The sequence below is a fragment of the Montipora capricornis genome, chromosome 7, assembly GCF_036669925.1.
Source record: "Montipora capricornis isolate CH-2021 chromosome 7, ASM3666992v2, whole genome shotgun sequence".
NCBI lineage: Eukaryota > Metazoa > Cnidaria > Anthozoa > Scleractinia > Acroporidae > Montipora > Montipora capricornis.
In genome coordinates, this window is record NC_090889.1 from 24,817,819 (window position 1) to 24,836,437 (window position 18,619).

General features: G+C 41.9%; 1 protein-coding gene and 1 long non-coding RNA gene across 2 annotated transcripts; both read left to right on the forward strand.

The window, feature by feature from the left end:
• Positions 1-5,679: 5,679 nt before the first annotated feature.
• On the forward strand, positions 5,680-11,549 carry LOC138057770 (uncharacterized). Its single transcript, XR_011133707.1, has 2 exons — positions 5,680-6,078; positions 10,103-11,549. It is a non-coding gene; the product is annotated as an uncharacterized lncRNA (long non-coding RNA).
• Positions 11,550-13,154: 1,605 nt separating this feature from the next.
• Positions 13,155-17,330, forward strand: LOC138057771 (uncharacterized). The gene is made up of 2 exons (XM_068903704.1): positions 13,155-15,238; positions 15,741-17,330. The coding sequence occupies exons 1-2, from the start codon at positions 15,218-15,220 to the stop codon at positions 16,323-16,325; spliced, it is 606 nt and encodes a 201-aa protein (XP_068759805.1). The 5' UTR covers positions 13,155-15,217; the 3' UTR covers positions 16,326-17,330.
• The last annotated feature ends 1,289 nt before the right edge of the window (positions 17,331-18,619 follow it).

The following is an 18,619-nucleotide window of genomic DNA, read 5'->3' on the forward strand; positions in this document are numbered from 1 at the left end:
GACTCGATGAATGAAATCATTAATGTATATTTGAACAGTGGGTTATAGACGAAAGAGAGAAGTGATCATTAAGTAAAAAGCGTCCTGTTATATCAGTTCCACTCTACGCATGGAATCCAGGAAGCGCCGCAGTTTTCGAAGTCCAACAGCGAGAATAATAGGGTTGAGATGTACCTTTCTATAATGCTTCCTCTTTCTAGTCACAACTGAAAATGCCTCCTCGCAGTGTTAGAGTATGCATCTTTGGTGTGGGGTGATATCACCAAATACCTCATTGAAGATCTGCAGCGTGTGCAGAATCCCTGCGTTTCACTTATTGACATCATGATGGCTAGCCTTCTTAACCTTTAAGAGCGCAGAGATGCAGCTTCTAGGTGCGAACTCGAGAGAATTTTAAGTGATGAGAACCATCCCAATTATTCACTGATATCAATGCCTTAAGCCTTAAGATACCACAGTCTAGGAATGATAGGCACATGAAGTCCTTTGTGCGAAGGTCAAGTCACATTGTAAACAATAGACGATGTTTTCCTGAGTTTTTATTCTGCGAAACGCTAAGCATTAAATTGTCCATTGCCTCTCATTTTTTATCTTTTAATTTTGTTTAATATCGTAAATTCACCGTATTTTTTTATTTAATGGTGGATTATTAATGAAGCTATTATTATTTCTAGGAATTGACTGAGGGACACTACAAACACGTGCATGTCGGTGTCAGGTTAGATGATGTACATGTGGATAGTAGTAGCTCCCGAGTTTGCAGCATCAACAGCATACAGCAGCCATTTTGTCCCAGCCTCCTAATGGTTACTCTCGAGGTACAGCTGTACACTATATCTCTACGGGTTGTTTTTTTTACAGGGATTGCCCCAAGCTGCTATCCGATGCAATCCTCCACGCGAAGCGGGACTTAGATGTACCTATCTCCGCAGCTGTAATGATGCTGAAGATGATGGAAGCTGCGATAATGATGCCGATGACGATGATCATGAGTCCTCTGATGTTGATAATTCTGATGATGATCATGACGACGATGATGATGATGAAGAGGAGGAGAAGGAAGACGAGGGAGATCAATAGGATACCTTTTATCCTTGTCGGGGAGTTGTGACAAAATTGCATTTGGCTAAATGAAAGTAAGCGGTGCAAAATATGCCACAAGGCATTTCATGAAAAAAGGCTCCTTTACTATGTGTACATGTTATAATAGACGCGAGATCAGATATATTACGCTTGTGTTACAGAGTTGTCTAAGGGCGCTTTCCTTTTGTAAGAACTGGCCGGTCAGACCCATCAGTTTGCAAAGAAAATCCAACAATATGAAGGAACACTTGCATGATAACCCCTCGTCTTCTTCCGGAGGATTGTATATCATCCTCGAAGAGTGTTAATTTGATGGCGTTTTAGAGTTAAACCTACCAAATTCCTGGTCTGGCCGGTCAGTTCTGTCAAATGGAAAGCGCCCTAAGTTACACTCCGATAGAAAGTATAAGTAATATTGGGACAACCTGTCGCCATAAACAATAGTGACAAGTCATTATGTGATCCAGCCTCGTTTTCACGTAAGCGTGGTCACGTGATCCGTTCTATTACTGTTGCGTGTCAGACAGACCCCAATTAAAAGTATGAAAATTTTTGTCGAAGATTCGCCACCATTGACGATGGTTAGAATGCATTTGGTACGGTGGCCCACAACTGTCACGGCAAAATAAAATTCAGAACAAGAAAATAAAATTCAGAACAACAAATTGAAATTACTCCCGGCAAACTACAAACATTCACGGCAAAAACAAGAACAGTCGACACTATCCAGAATTCGTGATAACAAGATAACAAGAGCAAAAACAAATCGCTCACGGGAACAGCAAAAACGACTGCGCATGCGCCAGATAGGGAGTACAAACGCAAAGCTTCTTCTGCCTGTGTCACTTTATACATACATACATACATATACTTTATTTAAGGTATCATAAACAAATAAATACAAGTAATACCCTAAAAAGGAAGTTTAAGAGGTTAACCCTATGTAAATAAACTTCCAAAATAAAAATCAAAAATATATGTTTATAAGTGGAACCTAAGAAATACACATGTATGATTTAAGAGCTATTTTAAAACGTCTCAAATTTCCTACCTCAACAACATTGGCAGGCAGGTCATTCCATTCGCGAATAATTTTAACGAAGAATGAATATTTATAACAATTACAGTTCGCCGATTTAACTTGTAGTTTGTATAACTCTTGACGGTGTGAATTTTGGAAGTGAGATCGTGGTGATTTAATTTAAGGAGGCACATCAGATCTGTGTAACATATTTGTGTGGAATTTTTGGGCCTTGAGATCCAAACCCAGTTAAATTTGTTTGGGAATATGCACTGGAATATGCGCTGCAGAAACAGTCTAACCGAGGCTACGGTGAGTGTTCCATATTTGTTTTTGAAGCATGAAGTGTTCACAACGTTTGGTTAAGTTTGCACACTAGGGTATTGCCCATGCAATCTCTACAGTTTTCATCAACAAGATAATTTGGGCAGGGTTTTCTGAAATCACCTTTACAATCAATCAGACATGTATTTACAATGCGTTAATTAAACGTAACATATTCTAAGAGCATTATTTGAAAGTTGTCAACCTTCTCCTTGAACCCAAGGCAGCAGTTCATTTAGAGTGCTGCCACTCTGCAATAGCCACTTAACCTCCTGACTGCCCCCATAAAGGCAGCTGTCTAATAGAAAACACCTTGCCAACTTGTGAAGTTGGAATGAACACAAGTGCTGGCCAGAACTACATAGTAAATATTAAAGTTCTTTGTCCCTGTCTCAGGGCATTTCTTCAATGAAAAGGTAAATTGATTGCAAGACTGGCCTCTGAGATTACACTGAGAAGAAGTTATAGTTGCACAGTAGTGTGATCAATAACATTGTTTATTGCCATAGCGAGGCTTGATTACAGAATCATAAATACTTGCCCACCAAAATACCCTGTGCAATCAACTGATACACCCATGTTCGGGAGACTGTTGGCCTGTTAATTAAGAGAACATCCAGAAGAACAATTTGTTAAATAAAAGTGCAAAGTCCAGGCCCTGCTTCCTGTTAATCCTAGGATTATTGACTGGGAAATACTGCTTGAAAGTGGCACCCGAGTGAATTAATTGTAGTCTAGGCTCCACAATCTCCAAATAATAATGATCTATCATTATTGCAATAATGCAACACACTTGGTGTCAACATCTGTGTCAAAACTTGGAAGATGGTATTTTGCTTTCCCCCTTGCATTTGACTGGCCATTATTTGCAAATCTATGTTCAACCCAATGTCCAAGGCAAAATTATGGTTAGACTCAAATTTAAGAACATGTGTTAAGGCAAACAGTTAAGGGTCATTGGTTTATGTGTGGTTTATAGTATGTTTATATGGTTAGCTCATCATGTTTTCTTTGTCTTGGTTGTGTAATAAGAATGACTTTTTGTACTAATTTTCACAGCCCCCATAAAAACTGATATGTGCAGTTTCCTGTGTCTAGGAAAATAATAATTCATTATGATATTGTAGATTATAGCATTGTAATATGCATCTCATGGACAATAGCATTCATTTTCGTTTTTTGTCCTTAGGGAGATGGATCCACCTGGTATTATTTGCGGCAGTATTGTGAAATATTAGCTCTAAAAGGAGCGAGAAGAAATGCAGCCTCTTTTTCTCAGCAATAAACCACAATAATCTTATTGAGTTCACTTTGTCCATGTTGGTAGTGTGGAACAAAAGACTGGATTTATAAAGTCACTGAGAAATCCAGACAATGCTGTTGAGTTTTAAGCAGTTTCTTTAGTACTCTTCACATTGTCAAACTTATCAGTTTCTTCTTAGAACTGAATACCAGTCCTTAACCTTTTTTCAGTTATGAACTTTTTGGACCAGCACAGAACTTTAAGATGCCACATGTTGTACATATAAAACAAAATGGGGACAACATATTCGAGCAAAAACATAACAAATGCATGTTGTTTGCACCTGTACGCAAACTTTGTGAATGCTTTTGATCTGATGAGTTGCCAACCCAGTAATGCTTCCGGTACATGTAGTGATGTCGAAACCCAGAACACCTCCAAACACATTCAATGACAATTTGTCAAAGAAAAAATTAAAATTAAAAACAAACATCTTCTTAAGCATTGGGACCCACATGGAATAGCCCTTGCATATGTGTATTATACTGATGACTGGATTCCATCTACTTAATATACAATCATCTTTTTAGGATAATACCACCAAGGCCAGTCGGCAGATAATGCTAGAGTGAACTTCTGGCTATACAGCTGAAAATATTAATTTTGTGAAATTCCCCTTTCAGGGATGTTTCCTAGTTGCCTATGCTCTAAAGATTTTGTTTAAACTCATCAAGTACAATGTAGCATGCATGTGTGATATGTCTCAAGTTTAGATCAGTTTTGCAATATGCACTGTGTTGTCTGAACTGATTCTTGTGAAATTTTTGTAGTTTCTTGTCAGTTGTTAAATATGGAAAAAAAAAAGGATTTACTTTCTGAAAGAAAAATAACATTAATGACGTCTCTTGATCAGGTTAGGATCTGATGAATTTTTATTTTAAAAGGCAAGCAAATCAAGGGGCAAATTAATTTTCTCTGAGCTGTTTAATGTCATTAAGTGGGATTTCCAGGGTGAAGCACTTTTTTGCCTGCTCTCTCTATATCATACAGTGTATAATCTTTTCACCGATTTATCTCAGTTTCTGTTGGGGCCGGCTTTCATCGCTCTTCTATAAATTTAACAAAAGATGCTGTGTAAAGAGCTTTCATGATAATTATAAATTCGTATTAAAATTTGGGGAAACGTGGAGCTCAATTTGCCTTCTTGCATCTTTGCATACTCCATTGTAATATCACTTTCAGCTTGCTTGCCATTCACCACCCGGTCTATAATTCACAAGTTGTCTTCCTTTGTTGTTCAGAGTATTATGGAGAGTATCTGGAACGTCATAAGGTTTTTTAATGTCTCTTTACCAACACAGACAAAGAGGAATTGTCCTGTATCGCAACCACTCGGCGAACTAGTCTCCACCGATAAGTTCGAAGCTCTCACCAATTCCACCGGCCGAAAATCGCCAAAACAGGATTTAAGGGAATTTCTGGTCCTCCCAGAAAACCAACAACTTGCAAAAACTGTACGAGAAACTTGCGACAAAAGCCAACACTGTCAAAAAAGGGAGCATTGCAGCGCTCGTTACCTCCATTCACCGTATAGTCACACGAAAGGTACATTTACCGCGCGAAAACAATTTTTACACAATTTCTACCCAACTTCAATTTTTGGAGAAACATCAAAACTCGACAAAAATTGTGACGAAATCCTTATCTTTCAAACAGCGACCTTATTTTTTTATTTAATCAACGGCTGTCATTTTCCGGCGAACAAATAGTCTTTTTGAATGAGCGCGCCCTTGAGCCTGCGTTTCGTGCCGCAGATCAGTGACTTGCGCAGTCGTTTTTCAGCTCTGTCGCCAAAACGGTGGTCAGCGGTTTTTGGTCAGCGGTCGCCCAAGTACGTGGTGTAACACGACACGATCTAAAACATGATGACTTCAAGACAGAAAGAAAGCGCGAAAACGTCCAGCAGGTCGTGTACACCGTGTCGTGTTACACCACGTACTTGGGCGACCGCTGACCAAAAACCGCTGACCACCACTTTGGCTTTTGCCGTGAGCAATCGTGCTTTTGGCGCGAGGAATTCTGAATAGTGTCGACTGTTTTTGTCTTTGTCATGAATGTTTGTAGTTTGCCGAAAGTAATTTCAATTTGTTGTTCTGAATTTTATTTTGCCGTGACAGTTGTGGGCTCTGCCTGCCGACAGCACTCATCAAAGACGTTTTTATCCAATGTAACCAGGGAAAATGAACGCAATTTCTACGACAGTGATGTTGGTGAAACCTCAGAAGCTTCCACGGATGTTGGGCCTCGTCCTTAATCGTTTTGAACAACGCAGAATCCGTCGAAATCCTGAAAGTATAAACGAGGAAGTGACGGACAGCGAAATGAATCGCTTAGGGAACACAGACTGGTAATTGTTCCTCTTTTTATTTCGTCCACATCCTTTGGTATTTTATTTATATTTAGCTCAAATGGCATCAGTTTGTAGCAGTTTTTATTGCCATCAGTTTGTCTCTGTTTATGTTCTAATTAATATTCTAAGTGCGAATGCGGAAGGTGCCTGTCGATGCCGGGAGAGGACAAAACGCGGAGCCCTACTCCATGGAGTACCCTATTGTCTACCCAAATGGAGTACCCTAAAAATACTATTTCGAATGCATACTGTTGATCCATGTGTAAGCAGCATCTCAAATAGTGCTTACTTAAGCCTCAACACCCATTTTAAACAGCATTGTTCAACAGTATTTAAGTCTAAGCACCCATTTTAAAAAGGTTAGCTTTCGATTTTTGTTGTGATAGTCGATAACTTCATGTAAGCTAACCTTTTTAAAATGGGTGCGTAGACTTAAATATTGTTGAGCAATGCTGTTTATAATGGGTGTTGAGGCTTAAATAAGCACTATTTGAGATGCTGCTTACACATGGATCAACACTATGCATTCGAAATAGTATTTTTTAGGGTACTCCATTTGGGTACTCCATAGGGTACTCCATGGAGTAGGGCTCCGCGTTTTGTCCTCTCCCATCGATGCCCACAGTTCATGAGAGCATTTGTCGTAGAGACATCATGCAAACTTGTCAGTAGGCGGTAGACCTGAAACCTGAGGATTTCAGTTGAACTGCCTTGATGTCTGGGTCCTTGAAACTATGGCACAGACAAATCATACAGCACAGGAGCCAGTTTACTATTTATACGTACTGTCACATTTCAAAGTCGGCTTGGTAAGTTGTGGAGTAACAAACAATTTGATTATTTCTTCTATTCTGTTAATCCTGTGAAGGAAATTTTGTGAATTACAGACATTAATCGAAAACCAGGAACAATATGTTATTAACACACATTCCAAAGCAGCGTGTTTTTGAACTCTTTATTTTGAGTGTAGATAATGTATTAAATTTTTGAGTTTCGTCTTGGACAAATTATTCTGTTGAACTCTTTCTTCCAGGAGGTTAGTATATTTCGTTGTTATTTTGGAAAAAAAGTCGAACAAAATTAAGTAGTTAGCGTGTGCACGAGAGTATGGAAGAGTTCTTCTCAGAACTAATGTAGCTTCCTAGCCTCCGGCATTTAATTAATCCCAGCTTTTTCCGTACGATTTCCAATCACGTGAAAAATGTGCGTGCTTTCCCAATCATGCGCCGCGTGAAAAAGTGGTCTGATGTAACTGTCATGGGTTCCCGTCAAGGTCACCCAAGGTCTGTACTTTTCCTAGTCACGCGCCACGTGTAAGTAGTGTGACGAACTCTCTTTGGTTCCTGTCAAAGTCACTGAAAGTCTGTACTTTCCCAATCACGCGCCACGTTTTGTTCATTTCATGGGACCTGACACTCGTAGTGTATAAAAGAGCGAACGCTCTGGCCCACAGGTCATTTGTAACTTTGATCTAGTGAAAGCAAGAGCTCCGTGTGTGTCTTAGAGTACTTTGTTACCCGGTACTAGGACTGACGATCTGTGTAGGAGTTTACTTGGACTAGCTGTACGTGTAGAAGTTCAGTTGGACACTTTCACCTTAATTAAGGATCTGTGAAGGGTTTCACTTGAACGCCGTACTTGTACTGAGGTATTGTGATTTAAAGTAGTCATGTTTTGTTTTGGGAAAGGAAGGTTGAATTTCTTCTATTTTTTTTTAAACCTGTGAAGGAAAAATTTGTGAATTACAGACATTAATCGCAAAAAAGGAACAAATATGTTATTAACACACATTTCCAAACCAGCCTGTTTTTGAACTCCTTATTTTGAGTGTAGATAATGTATTAAATTTTTGAGTTTCGTCTTGGACAAATTATTCTGTTGAACTCTTTCTTCCAGGAGGTTAGTATATTTCGTCGTTATTTTGGAAAAAAAGTCGAACAAAATTAAGTAGTTAGCGTGTGCACGAGAGTATGGAAGAGTTCTTCTCAGAACTAATGCAGCTTCCTATCCTCCGGCATTTAATTAATCCCAGCTTTTTTCCGTACGATTCCCAATCACGTGAAAAATGTGCGTACTTTCCCAATCATGCGCCGCGTGAAAAAGTGGTCTGATGTAACTTTCATAGGTTCCCGTCAAGGTCACTCAAGGTCTGTACTTTTCCCAGTCACGCGCCACGTGTAAGTGGTCTGACGAACTCTCTTTGGTTCCTGTCAAGGTCACTGAAAGTCTGTACTTTCCCAATCACGCGCCACGTTTTGTTCATTTCATGAAACCTGACACTTGTAGGGTATAAAAGAGCGAACGCTCTAGCCCACAGCTCATGTGTAACTTGAATCTGGTGAAAGCAAGAGCGCCGTGTGTGTCTTAGAGTACTTTGTTACCCGGTACTAGGACTGACGATCCGTGTAGGAGTTTACTTGGACTAGCTATCCGTGTAGAAGTTCAGTTGGACACTCACTTTAATTTAGGATCTGTGAAGGATTTCACTTTTAACGCCGTACTTGTACTGAGGTATTCTGATTTAAAGTAACCATATTTGTTTTGGGAACGAAAGGTTGATTTTTGGGGTAAAAAACGAAAGCATGGACAAGAAAACATAGTAAACACTTAGGGCGCGTTCGATTGACCCTATTCCGGAATAAGAATACGTGGAGTGATGATTAAAACGGTATGTTTAGCGCGTTTCGAAGCAGCAAGGATGATAAAAATATGTTTAAAATAGCATTTTAGCAGATGTTTGGCAATTTTAATGTGAACCTCCGTAAAAACGAAGGATTTCTAACTTATATTCCATACATTCCTATTCCGGAATACGGTCAATCGAACGCACCCTTAATGACTGGTCCCGAGGGAAACAGTTCATTTTGTTTCCCGAGAATCTCAATGTTTCCCCGAGGCGCCGCCGAGGGAAACATTGAGATTCGAGGGAAACAAAATGAACTGTTTCCCGAGGGACCAGTCATTAAGTGATTTGTTATATAGGGAAACAAATGGGTCAAACATTTTGAAAGAAGCGGGAAGATTCCAGCGACAACATCAGTCCACCTTCAACTGCACGCTCTGATCACGTGCAACAGCGGTAAACATCTCGCGGGTAACAGTGAACTGTTCCCCGTTTGACGTCATAGTTTTCGCAATGTTGCCCGCTCATGGCATTTGGCGGTAAATAGTTTCATTGTTAAATGCCATGTGACCATGAACTAGCCAATGAATGGGCGCGCTGTAGCGGGAAAAACTCCAGCTATATAACAACCATGATTGTTATAGGGAAGGAAGGTAGCTATGAATGTTTTGAGAAAGAAACGTAGCCCTGCTGTGTTTTGGGAAAAGGAATGTTGACATGCTGATTTTTGAGGAAGAAACGTGGTCATATTGGTTTCTTTATGGAAAGGAGACTATTTAGATAATATTACAACTTCGGTTTGATTGAATAGTTGCTCACATGCTACTAGGCAGCTATCAGGGGAAAACTAACCCTCGAATATCGATCCCCAGCCATGGGATTATAGCAAAAGAGAGGTGGGATAATATTAGAGTCATATTAAGGCATATATGTCACACAACCTGTTACGCAGGTTGTCACGCCATATCACGCAATCTGACCCCAGTTTGACCCCAGCATTAGGAGATTAGGGGAGGGGTAGGTCCAAAAGCAAAGATAAATGCAAGGCAACCGAGGAAGGACCACCATCTTGCTTAGCAAGAGCCCCACATTTCGTTCGTGCAGTTCTCCTTTGTAGGAGATCGGTGAGACGGAGATCGAGTGAGGGGTTGGTCTGAATGGTGTCTTGCTCTTCTGCTCAGGACTGAGGGAGGTTAAACTCCAGCCCATAGATCCTAGGGGACATGATGACAACAGCCATCTACAACATGACACCCTTCTTTGTACTAAAGACAGGGCATAAACGGAATTTTGCATCGTTGTTAACCTCATTGCAATTGGACCTCGGAGATAAATGAGCTCTGTGTGTCTTATGCCCAACTATAGTGGTTTTACTGAGAATGTGTTCTTTTACTTTAGACTTTGATCATGAATGGACAACCTGGAACGAATGGCCTTTCCCTTGAGGAAGTGGAGGCTTTAATGGACATTGATGATGATGAGGCCTTGATTGAGAGTCTTCGTCTTGCTGAGGAGAAGGACATGGACATTGATGACGAATATGATGTCTTGTCAGCTACATTGCCCTTGGAGAATGCCCTAAGTATGGCTGTCAAACCTCCCACTCCAGCTACGGATATGGAACAGCAGGGACAAGGGTTTCATATTTCATTCATCCCTTTCCGGCATCGCACCAGCCAGCCCTACGGTATCACCCGTGACACGTTTCGTCTACGCTGGACGTCGCCTGATGAACTTCATGACACCTTGGAAGTAGAGGAGTTTGCTCGACAGCTCCTCAATACTTTTTTTGTAGGAGTTCAACGCTATATGCAACAGTTTGACCCCAATGACTTTTTTACAAATGTACATGGAATCCAATCGGCTCCAGCAAAATTACACCAGTCATCGTGTTCGTGTACGGGACTGGCTGGTCAGTGCAGCACTGGCAGAGGGGTTATTAACGCACCTTCAGAACATTCTAAATTCCAACCAGAATTTTAAACCGGATGATACATTTGTGTTTGACGTGACCCAGATACGGGATCCTCGAGGCGGCATTTCATGAAAAAAGGCTCCTTTACCATGTCTACATGTTATGATAGACGCGAGATCAGATATATTACTGTTATGTTACAGAGTTGTCTAAGTTACACTCCGATAGAAAGTATAAGTAATATTGGGACAATCTGTCGCCTTAAACAATAGCTACAAGGCATTATGTGATCCAGCCCCGTTTTCACGTTAGCGTGGCCACGTGATCCGTTCTATTACTGTTGCGTGTCAGACAGACCCCAATTAATAGTATGAAAATTTTTTGTCGAAGATTCGCCACCATTGACGATGGTTAGAATGCAGTTGAAGGTCAAGCCTCGTTTCCATGTTGGGCTCTGAGGGTCACACTTTTAACTCCCCGTAAAAGCCGTCAGTGCAAGTTACAAAATTGCCGACAACATTTGGCGTGTTCCTTAGGGCCCCCTTAACAAATCTAGATAGGCGGTTTGCTTTCATCACGAAATTCCCGCAAGATTACAGATGCTCCCAGACTACAAGTTTACGCAGCACGGGAGTTTTGGGCTTTCGAACTTTTAAACTCGTGTTTCGCATAAATAAGTAATTGCATTCACCCGCGAAATTTTAAGCCAGTGAGTATATTAAGTTTGCATAGATTTGTTGTAGTTAAGGGCCCCACTTTGCCACCTAAGCAATGTAATTAGTTCTTGTGAAAAGGAGAACAATAGAAATTGACGTCACATGTCCATATATGAGCATAAAACCAAGTAGTGTATTACGTGACATCACGTGTCGTACGCAGTGAAGTTGAACAATGTGAATAATAATATAATTGCGGTCTTTCCAAGAAAAACTGTTTGCTGAGGCTTACATTTGTCTGCTATTTCTAAAAATACGCAATTTTGGCCAATTGGAAATATTTAGGGCAAAAAATGAAATTTTCTCTGAAGGATTCACTTCCGGTTAAAACATTAGCGGGTGTTTGTGACGTCAGCCGTGGAACATAAATATTGTGGAATAGACCATATTCGTATTCTCAGTATTGGACTGGAACTAGCTTGCAATGGAGGCTAATGCGGGGGAATATATTAAAAAGTAGATTCCCCCGCATTAGCCTCCATTGGAAGCTAGCTCCAGTCCAATACCGAGAATTTGAATATGGTCTATTGAGAAAATTGAGGCAGCTCTGCCTGCCGACAGCACTCGTTCAAAGACGTTTTTATCCAATGTAACCAGGGAAAATGAATGCAATTTCTACGACAGTGATGTTGGCGGAACCTCAGAAGCTTCCAAGGATGTTGGGCCCCGTCCTTAATCGTTTTCAGCGTTAGTTCGAATGACATCAGTTTGTCTCTGTTGATGTTCTAAGTGCGAATGCGGAAAGTGCCTGTCGATTCCCGCAGTTTATGAGAGCATTTGCCATAGAGACATCATGCAAATTTCTCACTAGGTGGTAGACCTGAGACCTGAGGATTTCAGTTAAACTGCCTTGATGTCTGGGTCCTTGAAACAATGGCACAGACAAATCATACAGCACTGGAGTGTGTTTACTACCTATACGTACTGTCACTTTACAAAGTCGGCTTGGTAAGTTGTGGAGTAACAAACAAATTTATTATTTCTTTTATTTCTTAATCCTGTGAAGGAACTTTTGTGAATTACAGACATTAATCGTAAACCAGGAGCAATATGTTATTAACGCACATTCCAAACCTGCGTGTTTTTGAACTCTTTATTTTGAGTGCAGATAATGTATTAAACTTTTGAGTTTCGTCTTGGACAAATTATTCTGTTGAACTCTCTCTTCCAGGAGGTTAGTATATTTCGTTGTTATTTTGGAAAACAAAGTCGAACGAAATTAAGTAGTTAGCATGTGCACGAGAGTATGGAAGAGTTCTTCTCAGAACTAATGTAGCTTCCTAGCCTCCGGCATTTAATTAATCCCAGCTTTTTCCGTACGATTTCCAATCACGTGAAAAATGTACGTGCTTTCCCAATCATGCGCCGCGTGAAAAAGTGGTCTGATGTATCTTTCATAGGTTCCTCTCAAGGTCACTCAAGGTCTGAACTTTTCCTAGTCACGCGCTACGTGTAAGTGGTCTGACGAACTCTCTTTGGTTCCTGTCAAGGTCACTGAAAGTCTGTATATGCTGATTTTTGAAGAAGAAACGTGAGCATATTAGTTTCTTTATGGGAAGGAGGCTATTCAGATAATATTACAACTTCGGTTTGATTGAATAGTTGCTCACATGCTACTAGGCTGCTATCAGGGGAATACTAAGCCCTCGAATATCCCCAACCATGGGATGATAGCAAAAGAGGGGTGGGATAATATTAGAGTCATATTAAGGTATATATGTCACACAACCTGTTACGCAGGTTGTCACGCCATATCACGCAATCTGACCCCAGTTTGACCCCAGCATTAAGAGATTACGGGAGGGGTAGGTCCAAAAGCAAAGATAAATGCAAGGCAACCGAGGAAGGACCACCATCTTGCTTAGCAAGAGCCCCACATTTCGTTCGTGCAGTTCTCCTTTGTAGGAGATCGGTGAGACGGAGATCGAGTGAGGGGTTGGTCTGAATGGTGTCTTGCTCTTCTGCTCAGGACTGAGGGAGGTTACACCCCAGCCCATAGATCCTAGGGGACATGATGACAACAGCCATCTACAACATGACACCCTTCTTTATCCGTAAGACAGGGCATAAAGGGAATTTTGCATGGTCATTAACCTCATTTGCAATTGACCTCAAAGATGAATGAGCTTTGTGTGCTTTATACCCAACTATGGTGGTTTTAATGGGAATGTGTACTTTTAATTTAGACTTTGATCATGAATGGACAACCTGGATCGAATGGCCTTTCCCTTGAGGAAGTGGAGGCTTTAATGGACAGTGATGATGATGAGGCCTTGATTGAGAGTCTTCGTCTTTCTGAGGAGAAGGACATGGACATTGATGACGAACACGAGGTCATGCTAGCTACATCGCCCTTGGAGAAATGCCCTAAGTATGGTTGTCACACCTCCCACTCCAGCTACGGATATGGAACAGCAGGGACAAGGGTTTGATATTTCATTCATCCCTTTCCGGCACCGCACCAGCCAGCGCTACGGTATCACCCGTGACACGTTTCGTCTACGCTGGACGTCACCTAATGAACTTCATGACGCCTTGGAACCAGAAGAGTTTGCTCGACGTCTCCTCAATGCTTTATTTGAAGGAGTTCAACGCCATATTCAACAGTTTGACCCCAATGACTTTTTACAAGTGTACATGGCATCCAATCGGCTCCAGCACAATTACACCAGTCATCGTGTCCGTGTACGGGACTGGTTGGCCAGTGCAGCACGGGCAGAGGGGTTATTAACGCACCTTCAGAACGTTCTAAATTCCAACCAGAATTTTGAACCGGATGATACATTTGTGTTTGACGTGACCCAGATACGGGATCCTCGAGGCGGCGGTCGACGTAAACTAGGAAGCACAGACTATGTCAATCTTCTCAAAAACAAGAAAAGTGTGATTGTCATCAAGAATGATGTACTGTGCTGCGCCCGGGCCCTTGTGACTGCCAAAGCCTGTCACGAACAAGATTAGAGTGTGGATGCCCTCAGGAAGTACCAAGCTCTTCATGATGGACGGCGTATCCAAGAACATTGCGCTCGAGAATTGCACAAGGCCGCACGCGTGCCTATTGGGACTTGTGGACTGGGGGGAAATCCAGCTCTTTGAAATCGTGTTGGCCCCGTGTCAACTGGTGGTGGTGTCGGCGGACCATGGGAACAGTATCATTTATAAAGGTCCACCCCATGACAAACAATTGATCTTGCTGTTAAAAGGGAATCACTACCATGTAATTACCTCTTTGGAGGGCTACTTTGCTCGCAAGTATTTCTGTCTCGAGTGCGAGAAAGGTTTTGATCATGATGACTACCGCCACCATCAATGCCCTGGCTGCAAATGTTATGCTTGCCATCAAACCACCTGTGAAGCCTTTAAATTGTATCGTGGTCGGTCGGCAGAAACCCCTTGTGACAGTTGTGGTCGACGATTCTTCGGGCAAGACTGTTATCTCAAGCATTGTACGTTCAACGATAAGGGGGAGGTGGCCCAACCCTCCAAGCGGGACAGTGTGTGCCAGACCCATCGCAAGTGTTCGGAGTGTGGTCGGACTCTGATGGGGAGCAAAGACATTCGGGAGCATCAGTGCGGCCGTCAACCTTGCCCCAGCTGTGAAAGGGTGGTCAACCTTTGGCAGCATAAATGTTACATTCAGCCTGTTTCCCAAAAGAACAAGCGTAAGAGGCGTCACCCCACCCACGGTGACGCCGCGGGATTATCCACCTTGCAAGCCAATGCCCAACCTTTGGCAAACCTGGCTTATTTCCGGTTTAGTAGTGGTCTTATGCCCACATATGGACATATGACCTCATTTTGTATTGTTCTCCTTTCCACAAGAACCAATCAGATTGCTTACGTGGTAAAGTGGGGCCCTTAAGCCCTCGAATATCCCCAGCCATGGATCATAGCAAAAGAGAGGTGGGATAATATTAGAGTCATATTAAGGCATATATGTCACACAACCTGTTACGCAGGTTGTCACGCCATACCACGCAATCTGACCCCAGTTTGACCCCAGCATTAAGAGATTAGGGGAGGGGTAGGTCCAAAAGCAAAGATAAATGCAAGGCAACCGAGGAAGGACCACCATCTTGCTTAGCAAGAGCCCCACATTTCGTTCGTGCAGTTCTCCGTTGTAGGAGATCGGTGAGACGGAGATCGAGTGAGGGGTTGGTCTGAATGGTGTCTTGCTCTTCTGCTCAGGACTGAGGGAGGTTAAATCCCAGCCCATAGATCCTAGGGGACATGATGACAACAGCCATCTACAACATGACACCCTTCTTTATACTAAAGACAGACCATAAAGGAAATTTTGCATGGTTGTTAACCTCATTGCAATTGGACCTCGAAGATAAATGAGCCCTGTGTGTCTTATACCCAACTATGGTGGTTTTACTGAGAATGTGTACTTTTACTTTAGACTTTGATCATGAATGGACAACCTGGAACGAAAGGCCTTTCTCTTGAGGAAGTGGAGGCTTTAATGAACATTGATGATGATGAGGCCTGGGTCGAGAGTCTTCGTCTTGCTGAGGAGAAGGACATGGACATTGATGACGAACATGATGTCTTGTCAGTTACATTGCCCTTGGAGAATGCCCTAAGTATGGCTGTCAAACCTCCCACTCCAGCTACGGATATGGAACAGCAGGGACAAGGGTTTCATATTTCATTCATCCCTTTCCGGCATCGCACCAGCCAGCCCTACGGTATCACCCGTGACACGTTTCGTCTACGCTGGACGTCGCCTGATGAACTTCATGACACCTTGGAACTAGAGGAGTTTGATCGACAGCTCCTCAATGCTTTATTTGAAGGAGTTCAACGCTATATTCAACAATTTGACCCCAATGACTTTTTTACAAATGTACATGGCATCCAATCGGCTCCAGCACAATTACACCAGTCATCGTGTTCGTGTACGGGACTGGCTGGTCAGTGCAGCACTGGCAGAGGGGTTATTAACGCACCTTCAGAACATTCTAAATTCCAACCAGAATTGTAAACCGGATGATACATTTGTGTTTGACGTGACCCAGACACGGGATCCTCGAGGCGGCATTTCATGGAAAAAGGCTCCTTTACCATGTCTACATGTTATGATAGACGCGAGATCAGATATATTACTGTTATGTTACAGAGTTGTCTAAGTTACACTCCGATAGAAAGTATAAGTAATATTGGGACAATCTGTCGCCATAAACAATAGCTACAAGGCATTATGTGATCCAGCCCCGTTTTCACGTTAGCGTGGCCTCGTGATCCGTTCTATTACTGTTGCGTGTCAGACAGACCCCAATTAATAGTATGAAAATTTTTTGTCGAAGATTCGCCACCATTGACGATGGTTAGAATGCAGTTGAAGGTCAAGCCTCGTTTCCATGTTGGGCTCTGAGGGTCACACTTTTAACTCCCCGTAAAAACCCGTCGGTGCAAGTTACAAAATTGCCGACAACATTTGGCGTGTTCCTTAGGGTCCCCTTAACAAATCTAGATAGGCGGTTTGCTTTCATCACCAAATCCCCGCGGGATTACAGATGCTCCCAGACTACAAGTCTACGCAGCACGGGAGGTTTGAGCTTTCGAACTTTTAAACCCGCCCGTGTTTCGCATAAATAAGTAATTGCATTCACCCGCGAAATTTTAAGCCAGTGAGTATATTAAGTTTGCATAGATTTGTTGTAGTTAAGGGCCCCACTTTGCCACCTAAGCAATGTAATTAGTTCTTGTGAAAAGGAGAACAATAGAAATTGACGTCACATGTCCATATATGAGCATAAAACCAAGTAGTGTATTACGTGACATCACGTGTCGTACGCAGTGCAGTTGAACAATGTGAATAATAATATAATTGCGGTCTTTCCAAGAAAAACTGTTTGCTGAGGCTTACATTTGTCTGCTATTTCTAAAAATACGCAACTTTGGCCAATTGGAAATATTTAGGGCAAAAAATGAAATTTTCTCTGAAGGATTCACTTCCGGTTAAAACATTAGCGGGTGTTTGTGACGTCAGCCGTGGAACATAAATATTGTGGAATAGACCATATTCGTATTCTCAGTATTGGACTGGAACTAGCTTGCAATGGAGGCTAATGCGGGGGAATATATTAAAAAGTAGATTCCCCCGCATTAGCCTCCATTGGAAGCTAGCTCCAGTCCAATACCGAGAATTTGAATATGGTCTATTGAGAAAATTGAGGCAGCTCTGCCTGCCGACAGCACTCGTTCAAAGACGTTTTTATCCAATGTAACCAGGGAAAATGAATGCAATTTCTACGACAGTGATGTTGGCGGAACCTCAGAAGCTTCCAAGGATGTTGGGCCCCGTCCTTAATCGTTTTCAGCGTTAGTTCGAATGACATCAGTTTGTCTCTGTTGATGTTCTAAGTGCGAATGCGGAAAGTGCCTGTCGATTCCCGCAGTTTATGAGAGCATTTGCCATAGAGACATCATGCAAATTTCTCACTAGGTGGTAGACCTGAGACCTGAGGATTTCAGTTAAACTGCCTTGATGTCTGGGTCCTTGAAACAATGGCACAGACAAATCATACAGCACTGGAGTGTGTTTACTACCTATACGTACTGTCACTTTACAAAGTCGGCTTGGTAAGTTGTGGAGTAACAAACAAATTTATTATTTCTTTTATTTCTTAATCCTGTGAAGGAACTTTTGTGAATTACAGACATTAATCGTAAACCAGGAGCAATATGTTATTAACGCACATTCCAAACCTGCGTGTTTTTGAACTCTTTATTTTGAGTGCAGATAATGTATTAAACTTTTGAGTTTCGTCTTGGACAAATTATTTCCGTACGATTTCCAATCACGTGAAAAATTTACGTGCTTTCCCAATCATGCGTCGTGTGAAAAAGTGGTCTGATGTAACTTTTACGGGTTCCCGTCAAGGTCACCCAAGGTCTGTACTTTTCCTAGTCACGCGCCACGTGTAAGTAGTGTGACGAACTCTCTTTGGTTCCTGTCAAGGTCACTGAAAGTCTGTACTTTCCCTGTGAAGCGCCACGTTTTGTTCATTTCATGGAACCTGACACTCGTAGGGTATAAAAGAGCGAACGCTCTGGCCCACAACTCATTTGTAACTTGAATCTGGTGAAAGCAAGAGCTCCGTGTGTGTCTTAGAGTACTTTGGTACCCGGTACTAGGACTGACGATCCGTATAGGAGTTTACTTGGACTAGCTATCCGTGTAGAAGTTCAGTTGGACACTTACTTTAATTTAGGATCTGTGAAAGATTTCACTTTTAACGCCGTACTTGTACTGAGGTATTCTGATTTAAAGTA

What these genes read in the sequence shown, in the direction of transcription:
- LOC138057771 (XM_068903704.1), top strand. Translation starts at nt 15,218, where the DNA reads ATGGATCATAGCAAAAGAGAG. An exon ending in TGGATCATAGCAAAAGAGAG is followed by an intron (nt 15,239 to 15,740) that starts GTGGGATAATAT and finishes CTTTTACTTTAG; the next exon opens with ACTTTGATCATGAATGGACA.